Below are 13,053 nucleotides of genomic sequence, written 5' to 3' on the forward strand. Positions count from 1 at the left end.
TTCATTGTGTTTATGGGGTGCAGTCAAACATGTATTCATGCTTAGTTTTTCGAAAAACGCATTATTTTTCACTTAATTTACCTTTATTCCACACCTCTCTGTCCCTTCTCTGATAAACGTCCTGATTATTTCCTGGTTTTATGAAGCCCCTCCCTCAGAAATACATGATGGGCTCTGATTGGTTAGCTGGTAAAGTGTGTTGTGATTCGTTAAACCACCTCTACTGCGCGTTCCCGCCTCTCAGCTCAGCTGCATGTGCTCCGCTTGTATTGTAAACAATGGCGTCGTCTATATTGCTTATCAATTTGAGCCCGAATGAGACGCAGAGGATATTAGTGAAGAGGATCGCGCAGAACCTGTGCAAGCATGGCTTTTAATGGTATGTGTTTTTTGTTGTTGTTGTTGTTGTAGATTCATACTTTTAGGTACGCTGTTATTTGTAAATGCTACTGCTTCTGTTAGCTTTTAATATACGGTTTTATCCTGATTTAAGCTGTAATACAGCACGGCAACCGCACACTCGTTCATGTATAATGCTTCTCATAGCTATGTAAAAATAAGTGCATAATTGGAACAGTTTGTTGGAGCTGATCTGAATGAGAGAGAGAGAGATGCAGAGCAGGGCGACGTGAGTAACAGTATTAAGAACCGCTGCTTTAAAACATGATTTTGAAACTTGTGAATCCATTAGAATCGTTAATTGCGATTCATATATGAATAGATTTTTACGTGCACCCCTAGTTTTCTCTTCCTCTTCTCTAAAGTAGCACAGCATGGCCTCGCCCCCTTCGTTACATGTTTATCTGGGTTGTTGACGTAACTGACCCGGGAAGTAGCTCGTTGTAGTCCCTTACCAGTCGTTTTTGTAGGCATTAAACTGCCAGAATTTTATAAGACGATATCTCTGTTTGCATTGAACTTTCAGCTTCGTAACTTTGCAGATATTGTTTATCCTCAAACAGCAACATTACACACTAACTAACATTAAAAAAGTGAAATTGCAATCAACCACCCCTTTAAAGGAACAGTTCACCCAAAAATGAAAATAGGTAAGTAAATTATGACAATTTTTATTTTTGGGAGAACTATCCCTTATAAGTATCTAATGTCGTCACATCTGATGAATCATGTACTCACTATTTGTCAATAGTAAGCTTCTCCAAATGTCTGCTATGAAGGAAGCTGACAAATGAAGAAGTCATGACACAATGCCAGAGAGCATTTCTTGGCCACTGCGACACATTCTCTTTTTACATAACTGTCATGGTGCGTCTGCTCAACAGATTCTTCGACCAGGGTTCCTGTGTTTTTCATTTTTCAGCTTGCATTGCACTTGCCAAGGTTTTTTACTGGGTAACCTGTCTGTGGTCCAGGCACGGAAAGTCCTTTTCATTGAGCTGTAGTGGCCTTGGCTCAGTTCCTTGTGAAGCGGCTGTGTTCTGAAGACTGCCGGGCCTCGTTTTTTTGTGCTGAGTCTCTGGCTACCTCACTCCTGGCAGGAAATCAAGACTGGCCTTTTGTGCTGAAGAATTTTTCTGTGTTGTTACTGCCTAAGCCCCATAGCTCTTTTTGTCCTGGATAAATCCAGCATAGACTGTGGTCTTAGGAAGGAAAAAGGGGGCACAGTGTCTATCGGGCCCCGAAGTTGCTTCACAGACAGCTAATATATTTGAGGAGGGGCTCGGCTATAACTGGCTGGATGGTTGTAATGTTCTAGCTATCTTTTCCTCACGTTCATACAGTTCTTGCTTGTTTTTCCTCTTAAACTGACCCTGTTTGTTGTGTTTAGATCAAGAGATTTTAGATCCTACTAAAAGTCAGGTTTGTGACAACATTCCTACATTCCATGAACCGTGGTCAACAAAGTAATGCTTTTACTGTTACTTAACTTTCCTAATCCGTGCAGAAAATCACCATACAGTTAAATGGACATACCAACTCTTTGCATGTCAGTGCTGACTGTCTGAATCTTCAAAGAGGAAAAAGAGGTTTTTGAGGTTTTCCTTAGTTTGTTTAAGTGGAGGAAAATGCTTAGCTTTGTGTAAGGTTAGTAATGTTAGCAATTCCAGACATACTTGGCATGAAACACAATGCAAATGAAGCTGAAGTGGCGACTGGGGTTTGAATGTGTGGAATATGAAGGCTTTTCCAGGATAAACTCCGATTAAGTGTCTCAGTTTCTGATCCCTGGATCAGACCTTGTCCATTCTCCTTTTCAAATGTAGGTACATCATTTGACAAAAAGTTTAGTTTTATTTACAAATTTAGCAGTAGCATCAGGATTGTGCATATATGGTCTGATGTTTTACTCTAGCCTTTCTGCCTCTTAGCTTTTTTCCAAGCCATTTTAGACCAACCACAATCTCCTGACATTCCAGCACCATGTGTGTTGCTGTAGTGCCTCGAAAAGAGGATGGCAGAAGAGGAATTTTACTGGCATCCCACAACCCTTCAAAGCAACCCCAAATCCACCACAAATTAGGCACGACCATCAGACCTTTGGGCTTGAAAAACACGGCAGACATGATGAGTCCAGGCCAGGCACAGCTGACTAACTGTAATCCAGCCCTAGGCCTGGAGCTTGTAGAGACAATCATTCCAAGGAGGGGTGTGGGGCCTGTTATTGCTGCAGCCTGGGCTGACCATGAACAATATGTTGGGTGTCATTTTTGCTCGGATCTAGTGAAACTTCTCATGCCAAATCCATTTCTTGTTAAGGTTTTCCATCTCAGTGAACCAAAAGAGGTTCACAATAGTTCATAGGTCCTATTCCAAATGGCACTCTCATCCCTTGCTGTAATAAGTCAACACTGTACTGCATGAACTGTTTGGTAATAGTCCGTTTTAAAGCCAGCATCAGTCCAAGCTTGGCAAAATGGTGTGTCATACTGGCTGCATCATTTAATATTTTTGTGCAACACCTTCAGGATGGTGCTCAATTCATTTAAATAGACAGTTTACCCAAAAATGAAAATTCTTTCAGCATTGACTCACCCTCATGTCGTTCCAAACCTTGACTTTTCTATCAATAAGACAATAAGAGTCAGTGGAATCCAAGGCAATATTGGACACCACTGACTTGCATTGTATGGACAAAAATGCATTTATTTTATTATCTTGTTTACTTTTTCATTAGCTTCATTCTTTTCTCAGTCCATGGATGCCTTTTTGCTTCATGTTTTCTGTGTTTCTTTGCCCAGTGAGTTCTCCAGTGGACCTGCTCATAATGCAGGCTTTGTGTTGGGTCCACGATGACCTGAACCAGGTGGACATCAGCAGCTACGTTCTCAAGGTCTGTGGACAAGAGGAGGTTCTACAGAAGTGAGTCCTTTGTTTACCATCTCCCTTTCCCTTTTGCTGGCATTCTGTCGTATTGCATAAACAATTTCCCTGCCAACATTCCTTGAAAACGGGGTTATTTTGCTTTAATTGTACTAGGGAAATGTTTCCTTTTTACCCACACCATTGGAAGAGCAGAACCAACAGTTCTAGGGGAGGGTTTGACTGCCCTAATAAGGAACAGGGGGAATGGGCAAAAACAAACCATTTCATGCTCTGTAATGCAAGGCAGCCTCCCTTAGTTACCATGTTATTCATGTGTTCAATGCAGAGTTTTGAAAGCCTTTAGTTAGTTTCCCCTTATGTTAAGGTATGGTTACTCACTGTCTGCTTCAGTGCTGGCTGACTGGTCCTCAGTTGACCTTGGCAAGTTGATACGAGTAATAATCAAAAACGTTCCTGTTCTGGCCTTCCAAAGCACAGTCATCCAGGACACATCTCCTACCCTGGAATGTTCTTAGAGTGCATTCTCAAAAAAATGACACATTTTTGTTATTTATTTTTGCTTTTCATAAAGCAGATTTGGGGTTGCTAAGAAATGTTTAATGTTTTTGAAAGAGGTCTCTTATATCTCTCACCAAGGCTTCATTTATTTTTTTTAATATATTTTATTTAAAGCTTTTCACATTTTAGAAAACAATCCCCCAACCCCCATACCAGCAAATCGAAGGAAAAAATAAATAAATAAATAAACCCAAATATAGTACATTTAAATACATATATACCTCCTTAAACTGTGATATATAGGCTATATTTTTTTTAATTCTTTGATTAATAGGAAGTTGAAAAGAGCCTCATTTATTTGAAATATTATTTTTTGTAGCATTGTAAATCTTTACTGCAACTTTTGATTAATTTAATGCATCCTTGCTAAGTAAAAGTAACAATTTCTTAAAAAAAAATCTTAATAACCCCAAACTTTAAAATGTTAGTTATTATTATAATTCTTATTATATAAAGTTATATGTAAGCATTATTTAGTTATTCATTGATTCATTCCTTCATTGTTGCTTTTGGCTCTGGCCCATGTCTGAAGCATCTTTAACATTATCTTCCAGTAAACATAGTCTGGGCAGTCATGAGTACGTGCAGAACTGCAGGAAGTGGGAAACGGAGATCAAACTACAGCTCCTTTTTCTTAGCACAATGAGAAGAGATCTGGCCCGAACGGTAAGACACTTACAAAGGCTGGAATAAATAAATAGAAACTAGTTGTTCACTGCATTACTATCTTCAGAGGTTGTTAATGGATATAGTTAATGGATAAATACATGTTTTGTATGCTAACAGGCAGAAGATGACATTTACCCTATTGTCTTGGAGAAATACCTTGGCCTAGTGGAGAGGCCGTTTAAAGAGTCAGTCACAAGGTAAGAATGTGCTCCATCTTATCTCCTGCCCCTACTAAAGGCTACGAAAAACATGGGTGGCTTTTGAAGTCCCTGATTGTGCATGTTGATTTCTCTCATTCCTTTGCATGTTTTTTCTTCTCTAGAGAGGGTCTTACTGAATACCTTGAAGGATATCATAAGCAGGTCAATCTCTGCCTTCAGAATGAGGTAACTTGTTATTTCTCAAACACAGCAAGCTATACTATACTAAATGAAAAGAAATAAAGAAGTGTTTGAAATGATTTCAGTGTTTCTCACTTTCAATCTCTCTCTTATTAGAGCACCCAGTATAAAACAGTGGACAATGTGGTTCAGTCTGTTAAAAATCTGTGCTGTGCTCTGGATGAAGTTGAGACACCAGCCATCAGTGACGCCATCAAGAAGCTCAAACGCTCTGTCAACCTTCCTAGAACACGTTCTCCAGAGGTGCGAGAACATTCAGTGTGAAGTATTTATGCACTGTAATAAAGTTGTACACTCTCAGAAATAAAGGTACAAAAGCTGTCACTGGGGAGGTACCTTTTCAAAAGGTTACCTTTTGTACCTATTATGTGACTCTGGACCACAAATGAATTAATAAGCTTTCCATTGATGTATGGTTTGTTAGGATTGGACAGTATTTGGCTGAGATACAACTATTTGAAAATCTGGAATCTGAGGTTGCAAAAAAATCAAAATATTGAGAAAATCGCCTTTAAAGTTGTCCAAAAGTTCTTAGCAATGCATATTACTAATCAAAAATGAAGTTTTGATATATTTACAGTAAGAAATTTACAAAATATCTTCATGGAACATGATCTTTACTTAATATTCTAATGGTTTTTGGCATAAAAGAAAAATCGATAATTTTGACCCATACAATGTATTTTTGGCTATTGCTACAAATATATCCAGCGACTTAAGACTGGCTTTGTGGTCCAGGGTCACATATGTACACTTAAGTACTAATATGTACCTTTAAGGTACCAAAATGGACTCTTTAGGTGCAGACATGTACCTTTTGAAAAGGTACCGCACCAATGACAGCTATTATACCTTTATTTCTGAGAGTGAGCTGATACTGATAAGCCAGTAAGAATTTTAATGTTATGACAAATAACCGATTGTTGATAAATGGCCGATATTATAGTTCTAAACTAAACTAAACTAAAATCAGTTACTTTAAATGGAGAACGTGAGTTTTTACCATCACAACGTTGATGGGCATAAAAAAATAGATGTCCATTTTGATATCCACTAAATATTACATCTAACCTTGTTTAATTAATTTATTAGTATTTTATTATTTATCCAATATTGTTAATTTAAAAAAAAAATCTAAAAAAAGCCAACAGGGTAACAATATTGTGCATCCCCTGTCTAAACCACAGCTAATTTGAGCCCTTATTTAGTTTTTTCTGTTTGCATAATTTACATTCAAAGAGCACTGTTTTGATTTGCAGGCTGGTGCCACGGGTTCAGCTTCTACAGGTTCAGCTAATGGTAAGCTCAGCTCCTAAAATCATCTCAATGGCTGTTTCTCAATGGCTCAAATCACTTCAATGGCTGTTTCTCAATGGCTCAAATCACTTCAATGGCTGTTTCTCAATGGCTCAAATCACTTCAATGGCTGTTTCTTGTTCACCTATGCTGTACTCTGCTGCTTGTGATCCCCAGGGTATGCTAGCCCAGTGGAGGAGAGTTTAGCTGGTCTCACAGATGTGGTGTATGAGCTCACCAAGCTCTACCTGAGGTCTTTCTGTCCAACTACTCCTGGCTGCACGATGGAAGAGCTCATGGAGGACAGGAGGGACAGCAAAGAAGCCTCGGGCACCACGGAGCACCTGCAGTTCACTCTGTTTGCCGTTCATGGTATTCCTGCTACCTGGGTCAGCAGGTGAGCACTGTATCCCTTTTAGTGCTTGTGACATGAGTGTTTCTGAAGCTGGTCTAAGCTTTAGCTTAATACATTCATAATAAATAAATGGATTTGAAAAGAAATCCATTTACTCTTCCTGTTTTGGCGTATTGAGCCCCGCAGTCTAAACACTTTTTAATTCACTTCAGACTGATAATGACTCTGTTTAACAAACTCACAGCCAAGGTAAACTTCTCTACTACTTTCAAAGCACTGCCTTAGTCCATATTCATTACACTATTATTTCCTCCTAGATAATTTGAGTAATTTAAGGTCTGTGTTCTCACACAGGCTCAATAAATTATATCTGGACCATTTAACATTTAACCCAACTTGGAGAGCTTAGAATCACATTATTTTCATTCACTGCAATCAAAAATAACTGTATTCAACATGCTTTTGAAACTTTTAAGGCCACCTATGAAAAATGTTGCAAGAAATGAGGGCTGTGTCCTCTTATAATGAATATTTGGAGGGTCAGGATGTTGCTGATGATCTCTTATTACAAGGACTGTGCATTACAGCTAAATATGTTTAATCCTTTTGACATTGTGTATATTTTGAAATGCATATATTTGTACTTGAATGGCCTAAAATAGTGATTTGTTTTATTAATTTTTTATATTTTTAATTGATTTTTTTTTTTTTCACAAAAATGAATCAAAATGCCCAACTCCAATAGCATTGTTTTCATACTCATTAATCATTAGACAAGGATTCAAGTCATTTGACAGTATTTATGAAACTTAATATATAGTGTGTATATTCTGTTCAGAAGTTTTTCTTTTTTTCAGAAGTTAGAAGTACTTTTATTAGCAAGGATGCATTAAATTGACAAAGTGATGGTGAAGACCGTTATAATGTTACAAAATATTTCTATTTCAAATAAATGCTGCTCTTTTGAACTTTATATTCATCAAAGAATCCTGATATGTATCGTGTATCACAGTTTCCACAAAAATATTAAGCAGCATATCTGTTTTCAATATTGATAAAAATAAGAAATGTTTCTAGAGCACAAAATCAGCCTTTTAGAATGATTTCTGAAGGATCATGTGACACTGAAGACTGGTGTAATGGCTGCTGAAAGCTTTCAGCTTTGCCACCACAGGAATAAATTACAACTGAAAATATATTAAAATAGAAAACAATTAGGCCTATTTTAAATTATTATAAAATTGCACAATATTTCTGCTTCTTACTGTACTTTTGAATGAATAAATGCAGTCCTAGCCATAAAAGATTTCTTTCAAAAACATGATAAATCTTACCAAAGCCAAACTTTTGTGTGTGTATATGTATATTAAAATAGTTGATACTTTATATCACAAAGGCATTCTCTTACTCTTAAGGAATTCTGTTGAATGCTAGTTTGTTGAAGTCATTGGAGGTGGATTAATCTTGCTTTTAGGCCTTACTGCGTAGCTTGTTTTATCTCTAGCTCTCTTATTTATCTAGCCTCAGCAGAAGCACTTATCTGCTGTGGCCAGAATAGACTTGACTAGTGATTTCCATAAAGAACAGTGAGAGCAGGCAGAGCTGGACAGAGCGAGATGGGTGTGGTGTGTGTTTGGAGGCAAAGGAGGGTCAAAGTTCTGCACCACTTGGTTCTGTATTTTGATCCAGTTCTCAAGAGGGAGAAGGTTTTATTTGTTACAAATTTTTCCCTTGAGGATACTTTCTGCCAGAGTGCTCATCATGGAGCCTATTTATAGCAGTATGAAAAATTTCCATAGACCACACCAAAAGAGATTCAAAATATGCATCCTTGTGCCATCTATAATCCTAAAAGTATTTGAACTTTGATTGGCTGTGTTGAAAAATGAAAGCACATACTTTGCCATCATTTGAAACACATTTCAAACAAATATTTGAATGAATATATACAAACAATTTTTGTGTAAATTGTGCATAAAACTAAATGGGAAAAAAAATGATTTTGTCAAATTATGCTTTTGGCAATAGATAAGTACAGGCCAATGTTTTCTCCCCTTTCCGTGCCATAGAGTAATTTATCCTTCCTTTTTTTCAGCTTTGAAAAATACTACCTGATGTGTGCCCTGACCCACAACAACAGGAATCTCTTCAAGCCTGTCCAGTCCAAAAAAGTGGGAACATACAAGAGTTTTTTCTACCACATCAAATGGGATGAATTGTAAGTGTTAATGGCCCTTAAACACACTGGCACGCTACTTCCTACAATTTCTAGAATTAGATGGAAATCAGCAGGATTGCCACCAGTTTCTGCTTTTGGTGACGACTGCCTCTGTTTCTTTAGGATAAATTTCCCCATTTCAGTGGCGCTGTTACCACTGGAGGCCGTGCTGAGTCTTTCTCTCTACGGGGTTCTCAACCAGAATGCGAACAACTCGCCAGATTCCAACAAGCAACGGAAGGGTCCAGAGCTTTTGGGAAAAGTGTCCATGCCTCTGTTTGATTTCAGAAGGCAAGTCATAAAATAATACCTCAAATAAAATAGATTTACCTTGGAGAGTATATTGTAAGTTGTAGAATTTTCAGGACTGCTTCATATTTGTTTTGGTGCGTATGCAATTTTTCTTTTGTATTTTTTTCCAAAAAGTAATAATTAGGTAATAATTCAGTTATTCAGTGCTCATAATGCCAAAATAGATCCATAAACAGCTTCATTGTTGATGACTGAAAAGTATGTAATCGCTTCATTGTGTCTTTATGTAAAATCTTGAAGAACAAAGAAAACACATTAGGTAACACTGGTTATAATAAAATTACAGATTTACTGCCATTTTTATTGTTTCACTCTCAAAGTGAGAGTAATAATTTCAAGTTTGACAAAAAATGTAACTGTCAGAATCTTGTAATTATAGCAATTGTTATATGGCAGCACAACATGACCACTGTATAATAACCAATATACATAATACAGATTTTTTTTTTTGTTTCAGGGTGCTGTCAAGAGGTAGCAAGCTGCTAAGTTTGTGGACATCTCCTCAAGTCCTTCAGCCTGGCGCTGCAGGCAAGGGGAAGAATCCTTCAGAACGGATCATACTGCAGGTCCTTTTGTTTGTGCTTTTTTCCATCTAGAGTTAGTTTCTCTTCACTGACATTGATTGACACTTAAAGGGGTCATGAACTACCTTTGTTTTTTTATTTTGTACTGTTCTCTGAGGTCCGCTTATAATGTCATCAAGATTTTTACATCAAAAAACATCATAATGTAGTAATGTTTTTAACCCCCCTCATCCGAGCGCTCTGCTTGAATAGCCATGGCAGATTGTAGACTCAGAAGTAAATGCCCACTGCTATGATTGGCTAACAGTTGTGGATGTTTGACAGCCTACATCCTTCACAGATGGACGCTGCTGTGTTTTAGGTTAAAAACGTATAAATACTCGGTACATATCAAATGATCTGTAATGACAGACAAAGCAATAGTGATCACTTCATTAAAAATAAAGTTTGTCGTTTTGGTTTCTGCGTAGACCTACGTTTGCTGAGCTTGTCATTTACCTACTATGTGCACAAATCGGATCGTGGGGCTAAACAGGCAGTGATGTAGAAGCAGGCGTTGATCTTCTGCGGAGGCGGTGCTTATCCACACTATTATGTCATAAAGTGGCACATTCCACAAGCTGTCGTTTTGGCAGATTGGCTTCAATATTAGCTGTTTTTATACTAATGATAAATTTGAGTTCTGAAACTCACAGGGTGTTTTTATAGCAAAATGACCTCTTATATGTCAAAAGATTATGGGAATTTTGATTTCTCAGTTCATGACCCCTTTAAATATCATTGTCTGACCATGAACAGGTTGACTTCCCCAGTCCAGCGGTGGACGTACTCTATGTTGGTCCTCAGGAGAACGGCTGCCCAGACCCTCAATCTCTAGATCCACTTGATCCAGGAGATCGAAGTGATATAGAAAAGCTGTGTGCAGAAGCATCTACTTTTGGGTAAGTTTGCATCACAGGACCTCATGGCATAATGTAGATTTGCATTTCATGATGGAAACACCAGTGCTTGCTAAAGAGTAGTGGTAAGGTTTTACATTGCCGTGAAAAGGTTTTTGCCCCCCTTCCTGTTTTTTTTTTTTTTGTTTTGTTTTTTTTGCACATTTGTCGCACTTAAAAGATTCAGATCATCAAACAAATTTTAATATTACACAAAGATAATGCACGTAAATACAAAATGCAGTTTTTAAATGATGATTTCATTTATTAAAGGGATAGTTCACCCAAAAATGAAAATTTGATGTTTATCTGCTTACCCCCAGTGCATCCAAGATGTAGGTGACTTTGTTTCTTAAGTAGAACACAAACGAAGATTTTTAACTCAAACCGTTGCTGTCTATCAGTCATATAATGCCCATCAATGGGCACACAATTTTTGAGAGAAAAAAAAACATGCACACACAAATCCAAATTAAACCTTGCAGCTCGTGACGATACATTGATGTCCTAAGACACGAAACGATCGGTTTGTGCAAGAAACTGAACAGTATTTATATAATTTTTTACCTCTGATACACTGCAATGTCCAACCAATTTTCCCTTAATAAATTAAATCACAATTTCAAAACTGCATTTTGTATTTACTTGGGTTATCTTTGTAATATTAGAATTTGTTTGATGATCTGAATCATTTAAGTGTGACAAATATGCCAAAAATTTAAAAAACAGGAAGATGGCAAAAACCTTTTCATGGCAATGTAGGTAGGATTAGTTTGTAGGCTTTGATTCTGGCTTTTGTTAAATCCCTAATCAGAATGTTTGATACACTTACAGTGCCACGTGCTTTTGGTCTTGTTTGAGCGTCAGACGCTTCATAATAAGCCTGAGTAGCATATGAACTGAACATGATTTCAGATATGGAGGATAAAAGAACCTTTGATAGCATTATGTAATTGAATCAGTTCTGCCTAGTTACTCCAATTATATGGATCCCCTTCAGCTTGCTTATCTTATTTAAGGGTTTTAATTGAATTGAGAATGAAGTGATTTTGAGCTTCTCAGAGTATAAAAACCTCTATTAAAAAGTCATGGACATCATTAGGCCAATTCACAACACTGGATACTAAGATTGTGTTCACACAGAAGCAGAAAACAGTAGTCAGTCCTGTTTGGATGACAAATACAGTACTATTCAAAAGTTTGCAGTTTGTTTTTACCTTCTTTTTTTTTTTTTTAAAGAAGTCTCTCATGCTCACCAAGTTTGTGTTTATTTGATACAGTAAAACCAGTCTTTAGTGTCACATGGTCTTTCAGGAATCATTCTGATATGCCAATCTGGTGCTCAAGTAGAAAACACTGATGATGCACTTTCAATCCAAGTTCAAAAGAGCATAATTCATTTAAAATAGAAAGTTCTTAAACAATGTGTTTAAAGTCTGAGCCTAGAGAAGGGGTTTAACTTCTGTTTCTCCAAACGGACATTATTTGATTAACTTCTGTCGTCTTCTGTATGTACAGGGCAGTTTGTGAGTCACGCTGTTTAAGAGAACCATTTAGTTTTTCATATGAATTACTTTTTAGAGGTTTTCTTGTAAAGATAGCAAAAGCGATTCTCTGCAATAAAAGCAGACTTGAACTGTCTGTGACTTCAGAATAAATCTCTCATTGATAAGGAGACATTGCAGCTGAAAAGCAGACAGTTGTCAGGCCTTGTTTAGTATGCTCTGCTGAAAATGCATCTCTCAGATGTGAAACAGAAAGCTCAGTCAGCTTTAAAACAGCCACACAACACTCAGCCTCAGACGGTGGGCAACTTTCCATGCTCATTTTGTGAGGATGTCTCTCTGAATGCCCACCAAGTGCCAACAGCTGCCGGGCTCCCAGCTTGACTGCCCATTCGCAGACCCATTTAAGAGGTGTGACTTGTTTCCTGTGCCTCTTATCTCTGGATCGGAACTAAATCTTACTTTATGGTTCATGGATTAACGGGTTAGAGTGTCTGCTTCTTGGGTTAGTTTGAAGCTCACAGGAAGTACCATAACTTCTAATATGCAAGTTGCATTTTTTTGTCATCTGAAACATGCTGCAACTTTTATTCCAAAGCAACTTGTATGTCAAGCATGCAAAACTTGCACAAAGCAGACACATTTGGAATAGTGTCCATTGAGAGAGTTACTTGAGTCCAAGTTTATTTGTGCAGCGCATTTCCCACATGCACAATTAGTTTAGGCTTTGCGTTTGTAATGAATATCTAGAATGAATGGCGCTATAATTTGTTTTATACTTAGATTTTTCTGTACTCTTTTCCTGTTGTGTTCTGAATACTGTTAAATTTGAAGGATTTTTTGTGGAATGAGGGGAGTAAAATTTAGATTTTTTACAACGTTTTGTTTTATTGACTTGTATTTTACATTGTTTCTGAGTTGTACACCGATGGGACGTATCTGTGTTTTTTTTCTCCTCAACAATGCAATTTGGTGCAGTCAGACTTATAGTT

General features: G+C 37.4%; 1 protein-coding gene across 1 annotated transcript in view; it reads left to right on the plus strand.

The window, feature by feature from the left end:
* The window catches only part of pik3c2a (phosphatidylinositol-4-phosphate 3-kinase, catalytic subunit type 2 alpha), a 38,258-nt gene that overhangs the window by 10,835 nt on the left and 14,370 nt on the right, over positions 1-13,053 (plus strand). The window contains exons 5-15 of the mRNA XM_058751100.1: positions 3,201-3,321; positions 4,398-4,509; positions 4,630-4,709; positions 4,835-4,898; positions 5,010-5,156; positions 6,173-6,212; positions 6,387-6,606; positions 8,660-8,782; positions 8,906-9,073; positions 9,552-9,660; positions 10,417-10,559. Coding sequence (XP_058607083.1) covers positions 3,201-3,321; positions 4,398-4,509; positions 4,630-4,709; positions 4,835-4,898; positions 5,010-5,156; positions 6,173-6,212; positions 6,387-6,606; positions 8,660-8,782; positions 8,906-9,073; positions 9,552-9,660; positions 10,417-10,559 — 1,327 coding nt within the window. The remainder of the gene's footprint in view (positions 1-3,200; positions 3,322-4,397; positions 4,510-4,629; positions 4,710-4,834; positions 4,899-5,009; positions 5,157-6,172; positions 6,213-6,386; positions 6,607-8,659; positions 8,783-8,905; positions 9,074-9,551; positions 9,661-10,416; positions 10,560-13,053) is intronic.

Source organism: Onychostoma macrolepis, chromosome 18 (assembly GCF_012432095.1).
Source record: "Onychostoma macrolepis isolate SWU-2019 chromosome 18, ASM1243209v1, whole genome shotgun sequence".
NCBI classification, from domain to species: domain Eukaryota; kingdom Metazoa; phylum Chordata; class Actinopteri; order Cypriniformes; family Cyprinidae; genus Onychostoma; species Onychostoma macrolepis.